At 46.7% G+C, this 21,554-nt stretch overlaps 1 protein-coding gene across 2 annotated transcripts in view; it reads right to left on the reverse strand.

The window, feature by feature from the left end:
* Positions 1 to 21,554, reverse strand: part of ADGRB1 (adhesion G protein-coupled receptor B1) — a 283,833-nt gene that overhangs the window by 114,749 nt on the left and 147,530 nt on the right. For both annotated transcript variants that reach the window (XM_054816238.1, XM_054816237.1), the window contains exons 9-17: positions 18,428 to 18,529; positions 16,748 to 16,854; positions 15,788 to 15,982; positions 14,676 to 14,744; positions 10,759 to 10,867; positions 9,732 to 9,875; positions 6,272 to 6,347; positions 1,965 to 2,067; positions 724 to 767 (exon numbers count right to left, since the gene is read on the reverse strand). In XM_054816238.1, coding sequence (XP_054672213.1) covers positions 724 to 767; positions 1,965 to 2,067; positions 6,272 to 6,347; positions 9,732 to 9,875; positions 10,759 to 10,867; positions 14,676 to 14,744; positions 15,788 to 15,982; positions 16,748 to 16,854; positions 18,428 to 18,529 — 949 coding nt within the window. The remainder of the gene's footprint in view (positions 1 to 723; positions 768 to 1,964; positions 2,068 to 6,271; positions 6,348 to 9,731; positions 9,876 to 10,758; positions 10,868 to 14,675; positions 14,745 to 15,787; positions 15,983 to 16,747; positions 16,855 to 18,427; positions 18,530 to 21,554) is intronic.

Below are 21,554 nucleotides of genomic sequence, written 5' to 3' on the forward strand. Positions count from 1 at the left end.
CTGAAAAGCACCAGTCATTGCAGGAAACCTCACAGAAATTGTTTTACTCTATCACACTCGCACAACATGTACTTCACCACTGCAGGTTGTATTTGCAACAGCGGGGTCTGATTTTGCATTACTCTCCTTATGGTGCCAAATTTGGTGTGATCACCTAAGACCACCAAGCACTGCTGTGCCAAGCTCAATTTAAGAATATCTGTGAATGACTCCACAGTCCTGGGTCACAGTTCAGGTATTCCTTATGCAGGAAAATCCAAAATTGGAAGAGTCAAAATTAGAGACCACTTTTGCAAAATGTAAGCCAGAGTCCAAAATGTCAAAGGAAAATGCAAACACCCCTCCCTGTGAGCAGAGTCACGCATGAACGTCCCTGCTCAGACACTGAGAGATGTTTCCTTGGTACAGATACACGATGCTCCTGGCACACAGGGCCCTTCAAGGGCTGTGCTGACCACATCTAATTACAGATCTTTAAATATAATACCTAATTCAACTGGCATTAAAAGACAACGCAGTAAGAAGGGATGCATCTGTGCAAAGGAAGGAACACTCCCCGCCAGGGTGAAGGACTTTGCCGGCCATGAAGGTGGATGCAAGAAAAAACTAAGTAGAGAGAGTAAGTGGTTGTGCCAGACTGACACATCATTGCCAAAATTGTGATAATTTCACGCCACAAAACAAATGGGCCCGTGAGAGTAAAGAGAAACCCACAGAACTCACCCATCGTTTTCGTCCCACAGGATGCAGGTCTGGTTGGTGGTTCCCTGCGAGGAAAGAAGAAAGGGAAAAATGAAGGAAATCAGTGCTGTGCTGTTTATGGGGTATCTGGAGCAACTCGAATGAAATATGCAGGTCCTGTAGAACAATTTCCACTACTCTAAGCATGGTGAGTCTGTGATACTCAAGAAAGGCAGTCGCAGATCTGAGTCCTTGGAATAGCTTCTTTCACCCTTGGCTTGAGAGGCAAGAATAAAATGGGCCTCAGTTCGTTCTGCATCAACACCACTGCAGAAAGATTTGACTCTGCATCTTTCCTGACTCAACCTACTGATGTTCTTCCTCTTCCTTCCTTTCACACAGAATTCTTTTGCTGCTCCCTTCTGGAAAGTGATCAAATACAGTGTGTGTTTTTGTGGGACACAGTACTCAGAAGAGCCACAGCCCTGCAGGAGATGGTCAGGTGTGTTTAAAGCCCCCTGGAAAAGGTTTTCCATTGACTCCAGATGCAGCTTTCTTAGACCACTTTGGAAAATCCTTCCAGGAAACTCCAAAGCAAAGACATGACGGATCTAATATTCATGTTGCAGAGCCTCAGGAGGACATCTGAAATGGACAACAAGAACAGGCCTTGGGGTATGTAAATGTCCATCGCATATATCTGTTTAGGGTTGAGCAGGGGAACCTCGAGGGCATCTTTGTCTTTTGAAGCACTGATCACAACAGTGATATTCAAGTCTCCAGTTGAATCTAAGGACTGCAAAGAACATTGCAAGTATTAATGGAAACAACCTTTCCCCTCCCTCTTTCCCTCCTCAAGGAAGGTAATGGTTATAGCCCATTTTTTTAATGAGTGCACAGTTCTTCTCCCATGATCATGCCCCCAATGAAACACTGTGAATTTGGGACAAGCATGCCCGTATTCCCTGTGCAAGCAGCACTGTCACCCTCCTCCTGCACTGGCAATGCCTGAGCAAGGAGCACAGAGCAGGCGAGGTTTGCAAGGCTGACCCACACAGTGCCTCCTTGGCAGCGAGCAAAACCAGGACACCGACACCAGCCCAATATCAGGGTGGCTGTCAAGTGCCTTGGAAACCTGTGTTAAGGGAGATTGAAGGGTCCTGCAATGACAAAGAGGTCTCAGGAGCCCAGAAAAAAAAGCCTCCTTCCTTGTACCAACATATTCCTGCAATGCAGAAGCAAACACAGCTGTAGGATGGTGCAGGTTCCCAGGAAAGACTTACGTTGTACAGGTGGGAGAATTCAATTTCCAAGGGGGTGAGAAGAGACCGGGGAAATGGCTTCACAGTCACAGAGATGACTTTGGAGTTCAGAACAGTGCTATTCCTGGAAAGAAGAAGGAAAAGAGATGTTTTAAAGGGGGCTGAGGAAGTTTTGCAGAGCGGTGAATCCCACTGCATTCATCAGGGGTGGTACAAGGTTTAGCGTACACATTGCAGAAGGAGTTGGCGCCATTACTTTAAAATACCATCAAAGACCCTTGCTGTTGATGCATCCCATCCTCTGCCCTTTGATCTCTGCTCACAGCCACTCTACATTTATTCCTCCAGGAATCAGATCATCTTATAAACCACATTGGCCCGTAAAGCCATTAGACTTACAAGCTGTATTTATCCCAGTAATAAAACAGTCCTGGACCCATTTTATGGCCCTGACATGAGAAGACAAAGCTCATTTCATGTCCTTTCAAAAAAAAAAAACCCACTCTGTTTTCCCTCTCATAGGCTGGCTTAATCTGCACTTCAGTAAGCGTTGGGCAGTGGCATGGTGGCCTTTGACAGCTTATCCATGGGGCAACAAGCGATCCTGTCTAGTTCACTACTAGAGGCACTGGTGTGTATCTCCATCCTCTGGCGATCAAATGTAAATGGAAAGAGGCAAAACCTCGCATGTGGATGTCTAAATGTCTATGCCCAGACAAATACTCTAATAAAGCTTGCAGCCCTAGGAGATTTGACTGTCAGGAGAGGAAATAACAGAGGACATCTCCCCCATACCTGTGCTCCTGCTCCCTGGAAAGCCAAACCCTTTGTAGGCACTTCCCTGGACTTCTAAATATATGTGGGTTCCTGGTGCTTAAATAAGCAAAAGTTGTTTAAATAAGCAAAAGTTTTAGCCAGCAGTTGGAAATGCTGTCCCTCTAAGTTTACCACAAAGGAATCAGTAGATGAGTGGTAGCCCAGCATCAGGCTGCTCCCAGCTCTTCCTGCACCCATGGGCAAGGGAAATCTTTATCAAAATCTCCACCAAATCTACAGGCATTGGCAAAATCTTTACCTTACTTTCTGAGTCTTATCTTCCTTTTACGAAATAGTTACATGGAAAAGATTTGCACTTGCTTAACGACAAGTGGATTAGGAAAAAAAAAAATGAAATTAAAAAATCTTGGAATCATCCACAGATGTGTAAATGGATGCTCAGAAAGCCACTCTTCCACCAACACCAGAGGGGAACAACAACATATTTTTTTAGCAGGGTAAAGAAAATACATTTTCCTTTAAAAAAAAAGGAGAAAAGAGAAAAGAGAAAAGAGAAAAGAGAAAAAAAAGAAAAAAAGAAAAAAAGAAAAAAGAAAAAAGAAAAAAGAAAAAAAGAAAAAAGAAAAAAGAAAAAAGAAAAAAGAAAAAAGAAAAAAAGAAAAAAAGAAAAAAGAAAAAAGAAAAAAGAAAAAAAGAAAAAAGAAAAAAGAAAAAAGAAAAAAGAAAAAAGAAAAAAGAAAAAAGAAAAAAGAAAAAAGAAAAAAGAAAAAAGAAAAAAGAAAAAAAAAGAAAAAAGAAAAAAGAAAAAAGAAAAAAAAGCAGCAATAAAGCACAAATATCAGTCTACAAAGAAAGAGTAACAGAGAAAGTCAATGGGAGTAAATATCAGCCCTAAGCTTTGAAATGTAGACAGCTGTAGATAAGCTAAAAATGGGAGCTGCTGAAAGGTAAACACTAGTGCATGTCTTCATTAGTAGCTGGGTCTGTAAGGGTCACTTCTTGGTTCAGTGCTGTTGAATATTTGCATGAGCAACCTAGATGACACAGAAACATCCTTTTGAAGGCTGCAGACCACGTGAGGGTTGATGCAGTAAGCAAAAGACATAGAAGCATTTGATTTTTCGGCAAGTCGTTAGCACAGAGAAGCTATTTGTGTGCAGACTGTGAAGGCTGCTTAGTGGCCAGGTAGTCGCAGCCCAAGCAGAAGTTATCCCGGTGCATCCAAAGAGTCGGGGAAGGCATCTGAGCTTGGAGAGTGCAAGGTCTGCGTGCAGAGCTACAGGCTCTGCTCCGGGGAGCTGTGACCCAAAATGTACCCGAGGAGATTGACTTCAGTGAAAAAAGCTATGACAGAAAGGACAGAAGCGATCCTGTGCAGGAACAAGGAGATGAAGCAGTCATCTTCTCTCTGCACCCTTCCTTGTCAGGATGCCACTGTACCGTTGGGTTCAGTTCCACTTCAAGATGGGGAAGCAGTGGAGAGAATTCGAAGGAAAGACACAAAATTGATCCAGGTGCTAGAAAACCAGACAAAAGATTTTCCTTTGAAAGGCATGTCTGGTAGTTTGTTGCATGTGGGGGATTTTTTCAGTCGCCCACCCAAAGGCCCAGTGCCTAGAAGCAAAAGTCAGACAAATTCAGCCTTAAAATAAGAGACAGTCTCCTAGCAGAGAAGGTAATTAAACATCTGAGCAGCTTGCCGAGGGAGGTGAGGGATCACAGGGATTTTTTCAGGAAGAAGATGAGTTGTCTTTCCTAAAAGCATGTCGCAACCCAGCTTCTGGGAAGAAAACAAAACACATCAAGATTTGGCTCGGACAGGAGGTCAGACGAGCTCAGAAGGCTCCTGCGTGGTCGTAAAGAGTGTGCAAACAGCTGTAAACATGCTGTTCGGTCCACGGGGCTGTCAGGTGCCAGGTTGCTGTCTCTCCAACTGCTGCACGCGTTCTCTGCAGCAGTGCTCAGCTGGGACCAAGCACCGCTCACCCCCCTGGCTTGAAAAATCAGGCATCATGTATATCCCATCTCAGTAGTCACAGCTGCCAAGAACCACAGGGCTCTCTGGATCCGAGGGGACAGAGCAACGTGTGACTCAGATAAGGAATTGCTGCTTGGGGGAGGTAAATTGGGACAATTAGGAACAGCTCAGCTGGTGCTGTTTGCTGAGTTAAATCTACATTTATTTCTTTTGGGGAAAAAAAAAAAAAATCACTCTGTATTGAATCATTGTGGTCAAACCCAGGATCTGGGTCCTTATTGCTTGTGTGTACCCAGGAATAGCTGCTTTCCTTTGTGGTCAGAAATATTTTTACCCCATGGGCAGATGCTGTACAGCTACGTGGTTATTTAAAGACATTCCCCTTTTTCTCGCGGTGTCCATTTGCACAGTGAGTGGTGAAGTAAGAGGTGCTCTCTTTTTTTTCCTCTTTTTTTCCTTTGAATCTCCACAGGTGATTCAGGACTCTACATTTTTTTTTAAAGAGGGACTGTCCTTTAATTAAGGAACGTCTTAAATCAGATCTCCCTCAGGAAAGCTGTTCAGAGGCTGCGGCTGCTGCAGCTGCTGGTTATCAGAGCTCATTCACTGCTTGGCCAGAGAAAGCTGAAATACCGCTGGATCATTTGAGCCAATGATGTTTATTGCCCTTCTGATCTAATTCCCAGTGCTGTAATGGAAGATATTACAGAATACAGTTGACTGGCTTGCTAATTCCTCTCTGCACTCACTTGGAGCTCTTTCGCCATTGCCAGTGCTAAATCTGTAGGTATTTAAATGATTATCTGTGAGGAGAGATGCCCTGGTGTTTGTGGTAAATGGGCTCACGCTAATCAGTGCAGAACAGATTTAGAAGGTGCCTTAGGATGCTTAATTTACTGCCTCAGTACCAGCCTCGGAAAAAAAGAGCAAGATAGCAAGAAAGAAAGGGAGAGGAGAGAAGAAAAGGAAAGGGAGTGCTGAACACAAAAGCTTTGGTGCCCGAGGCAGTTTGCAGCGGCTGGGAACATGGTAGACATGTGCAGGCAGGCGTGCTGCTATGCTCCTCTCCTCTCTCCGAGCCTGTCTTCTGCCGTGATGCTCTTGGAGGGCTTGGCGTGGCTGCCAGCTCCCCAGTAGCTTGGGATGATCGCAACAGCTGAGCATCCCCCATCTGTCAAGCCCCCCCCAAAATCCCTCATGATGAGGAGGGCAGCATGAGAATCCATTCCTGGAGGGCAAAGGGTGGCAGGCAGCTGGCAGGCAGGGATGTGGCAGTAGCGACAGCACTGTGCGTCCCCTCATGTGTGGGGTGCACGGTGCTACACATGGATGGCGAAAACCTTCCTGCCCCTCCAGCAAGCAATGTCTGTGATGCAGGAGCCTGGCCCCACCTGAACATGCAGCATCAGTCAATGAGGGTCAAAACATTTCCATCGCCAGGTCACAGTCTGTCTCATCGCAGCCAGTGACCTTTATTATTTCCCTGGAAGACCAAGGCTCTGCAGCCAGAAGCAGAAGCAGGAAAGCTTGGTAATTTCCCAGCTGCTCGCCCTCCCCGGGTAGCCCCTCTTACCTCTGGAGGGAGAGGATGTTGCCCACGTTCCGGTACAGCACGGTCCCCACCACAAAAACAGAGGAGTCGTCCGTCTCTGCAGGACACCAAAGGAAAGGGAAGAAGACAACGACACTGAGACAATCGGTATGTCAGCTGTCCCCATGGAACACCCAGATGCAGGATTAAACCTTGCATGGAGGGGTCTCTGTTGGGGCATGGCCAGTGTCAGCATCACTGTGGTGGGATGCAGTGCCTGCTTTCACCACGATGGGTCTCTGTCAGTCCCAAGGAAGGACTGGGTGCCTTTGGAGTGACCTGGTACCCCAGGGGTCTGCCCTCACGCAAGGCTCACTCATCCTGAATGACCAGCCTGGTGCTCCCCCATTCAAAAATCCAATTAATCCCTCCGACAGCACCACAGCAGGCACATCTGCAGGGTGGAAAGGTCTCTTGCAGCCACCCAGAGGCGTTTAGACCTGTCCGTAGCTATTGAGCCATCAGAGAGAAGAGCTGAGCTCGGGCCGATGCGGGCAGCCGAGAAGGGGAGATGTCCCACTGCGCCCATCCTGACCCCACAACACGTGCACTGCCTCGGGAGTCCACGGGGGTCACGGTCCCAGATGAGCTTCTGAATCATCTGTGTGACCTCTGGCCACGTCACTTGACCTCCTCCTCCTCCTCCTCCTGTGCTGCCTCGCAGTGCCCAGCTGTGACAAGCAAGATCTTCCCCAGAAAAAGCACAAGCGACAGAGGCAGCCTTGCGGCTGAATTTTCGGGGGGAGAAAAAGCAAGCGGCTGGGTGAAAAGCAGAGCTGAGGAAGCCTGGGGAAGCGCCCTGAGGTGGGGCTTCTCTGATGTCTCGTACTGAGGTTGAACTTACAGTGCACCCGCTCCGTCAGTGCAGGGCAGACACAACTCTGCATGTCTGTCTTCTTCTGTCAAATTGGGCTCGAGTGAGGTAGGTGGTGAAAACGTAACTAGGAGAGACTGACAGACAGCCTTGCAGAGCAATTGCATAAGCATTGCTGCTTTTAGGAAAGCCAGCACAGTCTTTTGGCCTTTCCCACGAATCCCTGTGCAAACAAGGATCCTGCTGCATTCAAAGAGAGTTTTCCCTCTTTGTGGTCAAAGGATGCAATAGGGCATTTACAGAAGCAATGTGTGCTCCTATGAGACTGTGAGCAAGCAAAACCCTACGGCCCTCAGGCTGGGTTATCACAGCACTCTCCCAGGAAAACAAAGAATCCTGGTTGGAACAGAGGTGGAAGCCTTTTTCTTTTGGTCTGGGAGAGATCTTTAATAATGCAGGTTCCCATCAGTCCTGGTGTACAAAAAAGAAATCCTCTGGCATGCTGCCTAGCTGGAACAGCATTGCATTTTGGTCATGTAACATCTTTCCAGCGATGTCCACTGACCAGCAGTATTTGCACAGCCCACAGCCCAAGAGACACATCACCCAACTACATTAATTAGTGCTGGCCCACTGAAATCAACTATGCAAAGTCAGCTTCCATTAGTGAGGGGTCTGGTTTTGGTCTCACCGAGCTGCCCGTCTCCATCACCTTGCCCATGGTAGCTGCCCCTATTCTCTGTGGCTAAGGAAAGGTGAGGATCAAAACTGATAGACGTGTATCTTCCCTCTTAATCACTGAGTAAACCCTCAGAAAGAGACCACCAGCGCGGGATGCTGAACAATGCGGAGGCAGTACAGCCCTGGGTGGAACAGGACACCATGGAGAGAGAGGTGAAAACCGATGGGAAATTGATTCTTTGGGGTAGGCATCACCACGGTGACTACTGCTTAGGGGGCCTATAGCAGTGCTGTGTGAGGATGTTTGTAACAGAAATCTGGAAAACAGCTCAAGGTGGAAGTAGATGAGACCTCCCAGAAGAGCCCTCAGACGCAGAGCAGGATCAGCTCTGCTTATGTCTGGTGCCAGCGGTTTGTCCATCAAGTGATTAAAGGTTTCCAAAGGTGAAGGCTTCACAACCTCCTCAAACAAGGAGGTTCCTCAAACCCTCCCAACATGCTCCAACTCCTCCCAGGAAGATAATGCTGTCTTCAAGGCACGACAAAACACAAGGAGTGCTGGCCATGATCCTTGGTCTGCCAGTGACTCACTGTTTACCCTTGGGGGTGTCACTTAACTGTTCTTGGCCTCAGATTCCCCAAGGAGAAATGATGGCTGAGTTGTTTCCATCCCCAGTAGGGAAACCCGTGACAAGTGGTCCTGGTATGACAAGAAGAGGCCAAAGGTCTTCTGACAGCAACAACTCACGGTCTCCTGCCTCAGTGAAGGAGAACACAGCCTGATGCAACAGCCAGCACCCTGCTCTCACAAAGCCACTAGTGCCACACACAGCACCAGGGCATCCACAAGGAAAACCCATCACCCCAGCAACAGGCCCAGCTTAAGGTTCTGCTTTCAAAAACCCAGGACTCAATCCTGCCAAGTGCTGAAGTTCTCTGCTGGAAGATGAACACCTTAAGTGTGTTGGTTCCTGGGACTCACATCCAGGTAAAGGCTGGATGCTCCAGGAGAACATCCCAGAATCCTTCAGGTTTCCTTTCAGACCTGGCAGTGAGGCCAGCTTGGCTGATGCACCCAGCACTCCTGCCTCCACACTCTGGCTTGTACCCGTGCCCTGCTGTGGAGCCACTGACCTCAGTGATAAATGCCTATGCATTTCATTTCCGAGGGCAGGAAATTTCACACAACTGCCATAAAATTGCAATCTAGCAATGCTTCTCCATCCAGCAGACCCATCGTTTGCTCCACCTGATGTGCTGACTCCCAGCTGCTCCACCTTAGATGGCCCTATCAGGGCTGGATCCAATCTTGGAGGGCTTCTACAGCATTGTTTGCCTACATAGTCATGGTGATAGGTGACAGAACCATGTCTCCATTGCACCTGCCTTTCCAGTGGTGCTGGTTAACCATTCTTATACGGTACCTACAGAGACAAGTGCTGTTCATTACCCTTAATGGCAACCCAGCGTATTCAGGGAGGCATGACAGACTCATTTCAGCACCCAGCATGGCCTGCAGAGGATTGCAGGCTGAACTCAGCACCCACATGCATCAAAACCAGAGTGACCCAACAGACACAGGGATGTTTTCACTTTTTCCCAGGTTTAGAAGCCTTGGAAGAAGGAATTATTAATGTAGCACTGTTCTGAGTTTTTGTGCCAACTCCTGCTCCTTTCAAAATAAGCTGCTTATTTAGGAGAAGATATATATCCACATCCAGGCATGAAGCCTGCCCCTGAAATTTTACAAGGAGTTTAGATTTGACTTTTGGTCAGGCCATATCTGAAAGCCTTATTTGCACTCAGCAATGTTTTTGGTGACCAAGGTTTTGTGAGCAAATCCACCTCAGCTGGAAGGAGAATTTGAAGACCAGCCAAATGGAAGGAATCTCTCTTAGAAAATGAAGAAGAAATTTTCTTCTGGAGTGCTCTGGCTGTGCTGCTTACCTGATAACCCTGAAGACAGGATGCTCTTGGAGACAGTGACCTTGTCCTCCGAGTTCTTGGCCCAGTCCACCATGCCCCTCCAGCCTTTCATAGGGAAGGTGATGTCGGTCGCTGCATTAGCAGGCAGTTTGTGAATACCGAGTACTAGAGGGAAGCAAGAAATAAAACCAGTAAGCAACCTCAGTAAATTCACACATGCTGAAAAAACCCACTGGAGGCAATAGTGGGAATACAGCAGAACGAATGAGGCTGGATCTTGATAGCCATAGGAGTATATGTGACTATCTTCAGGTAATGTCTATGTATGAAGGAAAATGACACTAATTGCTTGTTCATTGCAAAGGACCTGCCTGCACTAGAGCTGGTAGAAGAGAGGTCAGTCTACTCCAGCGTCTTGTCTCCAGGAGTGGCCAGTAGCAGTTGCTTAGAGAAGAAGTGTGATAAAGAACAGAGCAAGACATCTCTTGGTCTGTCCTCCCAGCTTCCAGCAATCAGCAGGACTTCCTCAGCTAGTGGCTGTATCCAGACCATCAACTTTAATGGCCACCAATGGACCTCTCCTTTGTGCATTTTCCTAATCCCATCATGAACCCATCTGTACTTTTTGGCTTCTGCAACATCCTCTGGCAACAAGTTCCATGCTGTGATTGTGCATACAGCATAAATCAAATACTGCCTGCTGTTTGCTTGCTGCCTGATCACTTCATTGGCTGCTGTGCAGCTCTTGTGTTAAAAAAAATAAAAGGAAGCAACTAATTCTGCCCAGTTTGTCATCTGTTCTGCATTCATGGTTCTATACATATCTCTCAGATCTCTCTGTGGACATTTCTTCACAGTGAAGTCTTGACTTATTTGGAGAAAAGCCACCCCATATTTATGATCATCCATGTCTTTCCCCAGACCTTTTAATGTTCCACCACCTGCTGCCTTCCCTCCTTCCCTCCCCACAGCCCAGGTTATATATATTGCACTGTAATTACAGCTTCCTGGGGTCTCTCCCCAACATGGGGAGTGCAAATCTACTCACCCAGATTGTCCGTCACTTGGTAGGAATCCCGGAAATCTTTCATGCGAAAGCCGATGACATCAATGAAATCCTCCACAAGCCTGAACAACTCCTTGGCGTTTGGCCCTATCTGCAGAGAGGGGGAGAATAGTCAGTAGCACAGATACTGAAGAGCACAGAACGAGTTTGCCTGAGGGCAAAGGTTTCTGTCCTCAGATGTGTACTGGAAGCATACACTGGATATAATGGAATACTATGGAGCTGTGAAGAATGAAGACTAAGAAATCCTAAAAAGAATCCTAGACAAACAAAAAGAAAGGGGCAAAAAAAAAAAAAATGGCATGCATATTGATAAAATTTAGGGTGGAGGGTAATATCTCAAAGCAAAGGGAAATATCTGGGACTCTCTGGAGCAGCAGATAATCTATCCATGTCCTTTCCTTCCCTAGAATTACCTCTACTACCAACAACCCGATCCAGAGCAGATAAGATAATGCTGATGTTGATTGTGATCCTGTTCCCACACTTAATGCAAGAAGAGAAACACGCTAGGACAGACTCGTAGCAGCCATGATTTAATGTAGCTCCACATTCTTTCCAAGTCCATTGGCTGGAGTATCTGGCCCAACCCAGCTGTCAACCAGCCAGAGGCATTTGCAATTGTACATCCAGAGACATCATGCCAGGGAGTGAAGGTGTTTTCATGTTCACGTGTCGAAGCTCTGCCCTTTGTCAAATTCCGAGAGCCTTTCCCAAGCCTTAGACTTCCCTGATCCTCAGGTACTGTGATACTTGGTCTGAGAAACATATTTGGGCTACTTCTGATGGCATATATATGTTACCTACTGAGAGCGAGCCCAAAAAGCATTACTGCACCAGGATAGTTAATTTTGCTATCACTCCGCTGAAGCAGCCACACCAAAGGACCCACTATGGTCTAATGTTGATCCCAGGCACCAGATCACATAATTCCATCCAGAAAAGCATCATGATCTGGTTTTGTGCCTTACTGTTTTGCTGGAAGGATCTCACTCTCCAAATAACCAAGTTGCTTCTTCTTGGGCCCGGGCTGTCTTGGAGTTTCTCTGTTTCTTCTTTCCTGGCGTTTCACCAATGATAAAGACATTGGCAATAATTCTGCTTCGCCTGTGTTTTGCCAGGCTAACACAAAGCGGTTAAACAATAACTAGTTTTCCAGTGACAGATTGCATAAAAGATAATCCATCTGAAATGAATTGTGCTGACTACCTGTCTTTTCCTCAAAGTGCATTTGCCTACGGGGGCTTTGCAAATACCACGAGAGGCTGAAGAAAAGCCATTCAGCTCCTTAAGTCTCTTCTTTCCCTTTTCCACCACTTTCACAGTATTTTCGGTTCCTCACCATAATCCAGACCTCCTGAGGTGGCTGAGCAGAGGTGAAGGGACAGCTGGGGACAAGTAGGACAGCAGGATGGGATGGAGACAGAAGGAAGGTTGAGCTGTTGAGTGTACGGGCAAGGAGCACAGGGGTGGCCATGCATGTGTGTCTCTCTCTGTCTATCCAGACAAAGCTTGGTAAGACTAAAACCGTGTCGGGATCAGATCAAAAAGTCCTGCCAGTACAGCAGGTGTACAGATAAGGAGGAGAAGTGAGTGAGGAAGCTATTTTTAACAGTATACTTTTATATTCTATTACAGATTGAAATCACAAGGTCAAACTAACTCGAGGCTACACTGGTCATTGTCTTTCAGGCTTTTATCACATAATGGCCAACATAGTCTCCTCAAAAAAAAACCCATGGTAGCCCTTCTCTGACTACTTCTCTGGATTGATTTGATTTTTATTTTCCTTGAACAACACCTCTGCCTGGGAGGGATCACAGGGCACTGGGATGTGAGACTGCAATGAAGTTGGGTTTACTTTTAATGAGCAAATTGGGAGCCAAAGGCCTTGTTTTAAAAGAACTGGTTAATTTTGTGAAATATGGGACATGAGTTTGGTCCAGCAGCTTTGAGGCAGAAGGACAGAGACTGCTGAAACCTCTGTTGTCATCCAGTTCGTGAAGATTTCTGTGTCCTAAAGTCATGGTGTTGGGCTGTCATCTCGGTTCCCACTAAAATATACACCAGGCAAACACTCTCCCCGTGATGGTCCCACTCCTCGTGTAGGTTATGGTGGTGCTGGCAGCAGGCTGGACTGTGTCCGTCTACAGGTGCAAAGAGCAGATCGTACAGGGAAAGCCGGTGGGATCATGTTTCTACAGAGAGTAAGCTGCAGCTGTTTTTAAAGGGATCAACAGGGTTTCCCTGTTGTCATGACAACTTGACAGTCTCCTCTGCTCTGTGCTGAAGTATGTACATGTACCTGTAGGCTTGAAACTGAGAATTTGGTCACAGACTCACAGAGTCACAGTATGGTTGCATTTGGAAGAGACCTCAGAGGTTGTCTGGTCCAACGTGCCTGCTCAAGCCAGTTGCCCAGGACCATGCTCACATGGTTCTCTATCCTGCCTGGAGCCAGACCATGCCATCCTCTCATGGGAAAACACCAGATCTCAGGGAGAAAAGAGGAGAAGGACAGGTTCTCAGGGTGGAGTTCCTGTTGCACGAAGGTCCCTGTCTCACATTCTGGACTGCCAACAATTGGGCCAGCACCTGCTGTTAAGGGTTTTACCCAGAGGACTTCCCTGGTTGGTGTGAATATAACTGGATTCTGGGGTTGCATTTTGTGCTAGGTGATTTTCTCTTGTTCTTTTGGTATTTCCAGACCTCTCTGAGGAATTTTTCAGCAGCAACAGGTGATTAAAAAAATTTGCCATGTTCTGACCCATACCTCTGGGTAGAATCATAGAATGATTTGGGTTGAAAGGGACCTCAAAGATCACCTAGTTCCAACCCTACTGCCAGGCACCTTCCACAGGACTGATCTCGCAAAGGCTGAGTTATATTCCTTGTCCAGGTTATTTTGCGAGCTGAGATGGTGTTTGTGTTCCAAGGTGCAATAGTGAAGAATGGATGTGGAAGGAATGAGCTTTATCATGGGCCTATCCACCAGAGCTGCTGGTCTGAGGCAGAACTATTTCACTCTGATGCGATCCCCAAAGGCTGTAGTGAGATGACAGCATTGAGCAGCCCAAGGTCTCACAAGGGGAATGGCAAAGGGACAAGGAATAGGTCTGACACAAGCCCAAGCAGAGAGTTCAACTGGGGCAGAAGAGACAAGGGCCATATAAGACACAGAAAAACAAACAGCACCTTCCCCCAATACATGAGAGTTTAGCTACAGAATTATTCAGCAGAATCCCCAACCTTGAGAAGAGAGAAATAAAGTAAAATATAACTGAACCTTTGCTCAGTTCATGCTGAGCAGAACCAGAAGCTCAGCTGAGCAGAGCCCAGCTCTGAACTATGAAAATCCTGTGTCTCTTGCATCTTTTTAGTCAGGAACTTGAACCTGTGTAATCCTACTTCTTTATCTTGGCAAGAGGAAAGAGTGGAATTGTAGCAAGCCAGCGGGGTTATCAACTCCAAACCAAGCCTGACCTCTGAGAGCCATCCAAAATTTGGTATTCACCACCAGTCTTTCACTGTTCTTCATGCAGAGACACTGGCTTAGAGCTGAGATCCTGTGGCTCACTGAGTTACTCCATAAATATGACTCAGCCTGGCACTAAGCTCACCCATAAGACCAGTTGCATGAATCAGCTGATTGGCAGTCAACTCTGACCACATCTGACTGTGTCTGAGTTGTCTGTCTCTTTCATTGTAAGAATTTATCCAAGAACAACATTGGTAGATGGAGATATTTTGTGGTCTGTGGCTGAAACAGATATATGTTGCATACATCATGGGCAAGAAGAGCTAGGAGGTCATGTAGGCACTTGGAAATTCCCCTTGTCATGGCTAAAGCCTATGCTGAAAGCCTCTTTTGTTTCAGGGAAGGTGCTGAAGGTTCATACCAGCTGAGCTTCCTCCCATTTTTCCCGGTTTTCCTCAGATAAAAGATTGCTGATGATCTGGACAAAGTTCTGGAGAAGGGAGATAAAAGAGGAAAAAAAAGGTTGTTAGCTAAATGTAGCCCAGGCTAGGAAGGACACGGTGATGCGTGGAGGAACATGTGAGAATCAGCCATGCTCCAATATGTTTCTCATGATCTCATTCCCAAAAGGTCCCACAGCATTTCACAGGCCTGTGCCCCCAAGGATGTTAATGGCAAAACAGGTTGTAGTAAGGCATTTTCCCAAAGCTTTCACTTTAAATACTGTATCTGCTAAGGCGTTGGACTGGGAATATGTCTTGTATCCATTACTGAAGGTTTTTAAGAACAGATTAGGTAGATGTCTGTCAGAAACTGGTTAGAAACAGATAATATTGCCTTGTATAAATCCCTTCCTATCCTATTTTCAACTATTTCTGTTATTGCCAGCATAGGGAAACCTTATGATCCTCTTTAGTATGGGACCAGGCAAGAGAAACAGTGATTGATCAAGAGGGTGCTATGCATGGTAGTATCTTTGCAGCGCACTGTGAGAAGGAAGGAGATAAGATATTTCAAGAGCATTGATTTTTTTCTCTAGTTTTACCACCCATTGCAGATCCTGTAGGATCAGTTTAATGTTCCAAGTCACGGAGTGATGACCCGTCCCAAGGGTATATCTTATAGCCACTCTGCATGCAGCTACTGAAAGTAAAACCCTGGGATGAGAAGCCATAAAGACATTCTCCCACGTTAACATCCAGATACCCAATACCACAAGATCATCTTCCCTCTAGTCATTAGACTGAAATCCCTTCCAAATAATGTTGTCATATCAATTAGACTCCACAGTAAAGTGCTATGAGGTTAAAATAGGTCAGAGCAACTTTGGTTTTCAAGTTCTTATTTATAAGCCTGGGAGAAGCACCTCGAAAGGAGGGTTTCAACACAAAGACACTTCACTTGGGCAGAAAATACTCTGGCTTTTCATAAGCATTGTATCAACTCTGAAGGAGATCACCAAACCTTGAGCCCTGTGCATGCACACACACCTGTAACCTAGCTTTGGTCTCCAGGATACGCATCTCAGCTCACCTGCACATCCCCAGAAGTTGGGCTATGATAAGCCCTACGGAAGATCTCTGTGATGTTCCTGAGTACGTCGATGGTGGACAACAAGTCCCCACTGTAGCTGGTCCCATCCTGCGAGATTTCCACAAGGTTTTGGAGCACTTCTGACAGCCCATCTCCCATCAACCCACGCTGAGCTTTGGAAAGATGTTCCCTGGTCTGAGAAACAGAAAGAGACATGACACTTTAGGGACAGTCAAAGTGAAGTTAATGAGCTCAGTGAAGGAATTGCTGGGGGAAGGTTTCTGACCTTCCTTGTAATTCAGAGTGCAGATCAGATGAATCTGACAATCTTCGCTGGCCTGAGAGCCTGTGATATTTTTAAAATGGTAGGAGAACAAAAGTGAAATTTTCTGTGTGCCCACAAAGGAAAGGTTATGTGTAGGCTCAGAAGAGATTATTCTACTCCACAGACGCTATTCTATTCATAACCCAAGGCCAGCTAACAGAAGATTTTTTGCCCTGAAATCTTGTTTTCTTATAACCAATTTGGAACCATTTTAGGAAAGACTGTAGCTTGTCCTGAACAGGAGAGGGCAGTTGTCATAAAGGCAATGCCATTTTAAGCCAAGCCACAGGAGATCAGCAGAAATTCATCACAACAATGATTTTGAGACTAACAAAAAAAAAGTGGCTTATTTAAAAGTGATACAATCACAGAGATTCCTACTGATCATGTGATATGAAAAACCTGGTGGGACCGGGATTCTGCCAAGCTAGATATTAAAATGCCCAGGGATGAACCATCCCTTGTCGCTGGAGTGCCCATGCATCAGCAGTTAAGCAGACAAACAGTAACAGAAAAGAAGGGCAGAGCTGGCATCTCCCTTTCACATGGAAATGCTGCTTTCATTCTCTTTTGTAACTACAGCAATAGTTGGGGGGATCCCAAACCTGCTGAGCTGGGAAGTCAGTCTGCCTTACCATCATCTGTATGTTCCTGTAATCAATAGAAACACACTTGATGTATGTTGGAGGCTCCCAATAAGCTATCCCTTCTTCATCTAAAATGCATCTTCGAAGGATCAGCCCTGGAAGAGGAAAGAAACAAATATGGGAGTGAGGTTAGCAGGATGAAAAGCCAAGCACCTTCATGGAGGTCACCCAGAACTGGTCAATGCATCCATGTAGGCACACCTACCAGTAAAAAGGGCAGCAGGGGCATCTGCAGATGCCTGAACAACATGTGCAAACGTGTAGGAGAGATTATTTTTATTTCCTTCTCCTGCATTTTCTTATTGAGGGGTAGGACAGCAAAAGGAACTGGGAACGAAAACAAAACCTAACAGATTGGACATGGCTAGTCAAGGTGAGAGAAGGTTTCTTCTGTCCTGGAGGCCAGCTCTCTTCCTGGCTCAGGAAGTCCCACGAGCCTCCCCAGGTGGCACGGTCTGGTACTTGCAACTAAACCAGCCACAGCGGCTTGTGCTGCCTACGCAGTCTCTAGGAGAATAAATATCCAACAGCACCATCTTTGCATCAGCTGGAAAACTCTGAAAGCTGCTTGCAGTCCTCCCCCAGGCCTTTCCTTAGCTTCAGTCTACAGTGAGTTTTGCAGTGGTAATCACAGTCCTTTACGATGCAGAGGAACAGACATATCAGTGAGGAGGAAGGGGAGAGGCATCGCCTCGCCTAAGCAATTATGCTGCCATTTGCAGAGTCTGTGAGGAGCAGGCTTTCACAGAATCATAGAATCATTTTGATTGGAAAAGACCTTTATGATCATCAAGCCCAACCGTGGCTTTGCTGGGTCCACAATCCCATCGCTACTGCTAAATGATTCAGTGACCTTTCTATGGATACAGCTCTTCTAGGCTAGGATTTGGGATGACACTGACTGTCCTAGGCTGTGTGAGTCAAAGAGAGCTGCAGGGTCTGTCTGTATCCAACAACCTCATTCAAACAAAATAAAACCTTTATGTTCATTACTGACACTGCTGCCCCCCTTTGTGTTCTTCCTGAGAGTAAATAACATCCAGCTGAGGACAAGCTCCACCACCATCATGCCTCCTGGAGCCTTCTCTCCATTCCTTTCCACTCCTTGGGGAACATGTGGCCACGGTCACAACAGATAACACCTGGAAGCCCAGATCCTATCACTTCACACCACCGTGGTCAGACTGTCAACTTGAACACCTGAAGATACGTTTAGAGAGCTTTGTGGTTTCTAAGAAGGAGAGGAAAGCACCCAAGTGTGAGTAGAAAATGCAATTCAGATTTCCTACTTTCAGATACTAGCTTCTTTTATGGGCAGTGGAGAGAAATATAACGCCCAAGTCTAGAGGACTCTAATAAAGCCCTACCTGCCTCTGCAGAGCTATTTGTAGATAATGGGGAAAACATACCACAGTAACCCATAATTGCAAAGCTGTCCCAGGACTAGGCAGTAAGTGCATGGGAGACCATGTCAGATTCTCCAGTATGAACTAAGAAGTTGTTAAACAGTGAAGGACCACAGAAACCCACAGCTCATTTAGCTCTGAGTGAAGGTAGGGAAGTTCATTTGCTTGTCCACAGTCAGATTCTCCTCACCTAGGAGGAAAAGGATGAAGGATACTCTGAGGGTGGGCCATCTCCCTGGCTGAGGCATGCAATCATCCTTACCAGTGGCATTGCGAGGACACCGGACAGCTGCAGCATCCCCGGCGGGTGTCTCTTTCCAAACCACAGAGGCAAGACTTTCCTCATCACAGATTTCGTGGGGCTCTGCAAGGAAGGAAAAACTCCATTGGTAATGCCTCTTCCTCAGGAGGGACATGGACAAGGGAATGGAAAGAGGAGAGAGGGGAGCGTGGTCTGGAGGAGCACTGTGGTGTGAGCCAGGAGACCTGGAGGTGAACTCCCAGCTCCGCAGCTCTTTGGCACGTGGCCCCTGACAAAGCCACTTAACCTCTCCGGAATTTGCTCTGCCTGTCTGAAAACTGGGCGTCCATCCATCCCGAGGATTAGCTTGCTAATATGCATGTAACAACCTGGGAAAGTCCACTAACACGCTTGCCTTGCCTTGTGACAGCTCTTTGCAAGGAAGCTGTTGCTGCTACACCCTACTAAAGAGTTTTCTTTTCTTGTTTAATGGGTAGATGTCCACCTTTCGTGGGTGAGCTCCATGGCTCCAGACTCTACTCATTCCATCCTTCAAGGTCACCGCCTTCAGGGTTGGATGTGTCTAAAATGAGGCTCAGCATGAGCCTCAGTTGGATTAAGAATTAAGGAAAGAACAAGTAGGCGAAAAAACAAGATGGACATATCCCCTGGGTGGACTTCATTCAGGCCCTCTGTCTGCTGCCATCTCATGGGCAGACACAGGGAGAAGATCTGAGCACCAACAGGCTGGATTTGCATCAGCAGTTCATTTCCAAACACTGCTGCAGAGTCCAGGAGACTGCAGAAATGTGTTTTGAGACATCACAGAAAAAGCTCTTTGGAAAAAGGTTTTCGGATGCTTCTGTCTGTGGGTGGAGCTGAGTTGGCCCCAGAGTCGGTGGGACTTGGGAAGAAACATTCACTGCAGGAGAGCTTTGTGCTGGGAAACTCATTACCTGTGGCATGGAGAGAGCCATTTGGATGTTGTTAAAGCTATTTATCACTCCTGAGGGTGGGGAAGAGAAAAAATTATATTTAATGGTTGTTGATTACAGCTTTTATTTATTGTTAATGTAAAAGGAAGCTGAGTGCATGCCTGCAACTGGTCAGGAAAGGCAGGTGCAAAGCCAAAGCCAACCATCCATGGAGCCTGGCAGCTGCCTGCTGAGCTTCCTTCCCATGCAGGAAAGTGCTGCCCATGCCAGGGCCCAGCGGTGCCAGTAGAGACACGCCAAGGTTGTAGGGAAAATGTGCATCTGCCATAAAAAACAGAGAGAGGCCTTGAGTTTTCATGTTCCTCCCAAGGGAGCTGCAGGGCAGCAATGACCCTGAAGGCATCCTTCTACAAGGGACTGTGCAATGGATGTGCTTACATAGACCATTCCAGGACCTGCATCATGAAGCAAATAATTGGCGACTGACATACCACACTGCTGTTTTGGAACTACCCAACGTGGGGAAGGCTCAAACCGAAGGTTATGGGCATGGGCACATCCTGCTTCTTTGAAGGACTCATACAAGACCCAACAAGCTGCCAATACGTCACTGCTCCTGGAGTCAAGCTCCAAGACTGCGTGGCTTCAGCTCCAGATGCAGTTCAAAGACAGATTCCTCCCCAGTAGACACTGATAATGAACAAGTTACGCTCTCTGCTTGGAAACAGATGCTCCTTTCCCTGTTTTAAAATTCCCTTGTGAGTAATCGCTATTGTAATGAAATCCTGGAGGGCAAGCGAGGCCCCTGCTGTGCTCCGCACGTATGCAAAAATAGTCCCTATGCCAACGGCTTATGACTTCTGTAGATAAGGCAGAACATGGGTGGAAAAGTGGCAGTTTTATTTCCAACCTGTTGACAGGGAGCTGTAGGACAGCGAGCGGCCACCCAGCGAGCCTGTGGCAGAGCGAGGAGCTGAATGCAAACCTCCTGCCTCCTGGACCAGTGCTTTGGCCACGGTCACAGATTCTCCACATCAAACTGTGATTCAAAGGAGGGTTTGGGACATGGGGTGGGAAACTGCTAGCACCCTCAGCTACAAAGCAACAGAGCACATCAAAAAGCAGAGGGGGAGTGTGCTCACATCTGACCTCCCCTTTCTCCTCCTCTGATCTGTCAGACCTTCCTGGTTTCCTCACCCCTGCAGTCTCCCTGGGGACCGCTGAGGGATGCTGTGGATCAGAGATGCTCTTTAGAAATACACTGATTGTCTGGCGTTGTCTTGCCAGTGAGTGCAGAAGCAATTCCCAGGCCAGGAGAGAATCATTTCATCCTCTTTTTTTCTTCTTCTTCTTTTTTTTCTTTTTTCTTTTTGATGTTGCTTCGTAACAAAATCCTTTTTACCAGAGTAACCTATTTGCACCGGGAGATTTTAATAACTAACCCAATTAAGCTCAATTCTTCTGTTCAAATCAAATCATGCCAGCATTTGATACTTTCTTGAGAACAAATTGAGCAGGTTTATTTTTAGCCTCTGATGACTCCCCACCTTTTCCTTCCCTTGCAAATTAACAACTGCAATAAGACCCTTCTGGTTTTGAACCCTAGCAGGGCTCAGTCCCTGAGACATGCCTTTTCCTTTTGAGCACTGTGCAGGCATCAGCCCCTGTGGAAAGAGAAGAAAAGATTGGGCTTGTTCTGCCAGGGCCCCAGCTGGCACACACTGAAGCTGAACTAAATCTGCATCGCTCTGTAGACACCACCAGACAACCCGGTGCTAAGATTTTCTATGGCTAGGGAGAGCTTTGTGGCTGAGTTAGAAGAGACTCTCACACGCCACTGCTAATTGAGAGGCACAGCTTGTGAGGAGAGGTGATGTCTTTTATTAGAGCGTAACTGGAAAGAGTGAATATGCTGTCTCGGGCACACAGACTCTTCCTCTGTTATCTTCGAGCTAAAAGGGCTGAAACTTCCACGCTGAAGTGATTTGGATTTTATCTTTGTCTTCAGCGGTTTGCAATGGAGTCTGACGGTCAGTTGTCCTCAACATGGCATATCCGCTTCCAGAAACATCTGCACCAAAACTGCTCCCTCTGTGCCGAGCTCCAGCCTGTCTTTTGGGGACACCCCCCCCTTTTCACTAGGACTGCCAGGATACTGCCATGAGAATCCCTCCTGTCTCTCACTGAGCTGCTCTGACAATTAATTACCCTTG

Source organism: Grus americana, chromosome 2 (genome assembly GCF_028858705.1).
Source record: "Grus americana isolate bGruAme1 chromosome 2, bGruAme1.mat, whole genome shotgun sequence".
Classification (NCBI taxonomy): Eukaryota; Metazoa; Chordata; class Aves; order Gruiformes; family Gruidae; genus Grus; species Grus americana.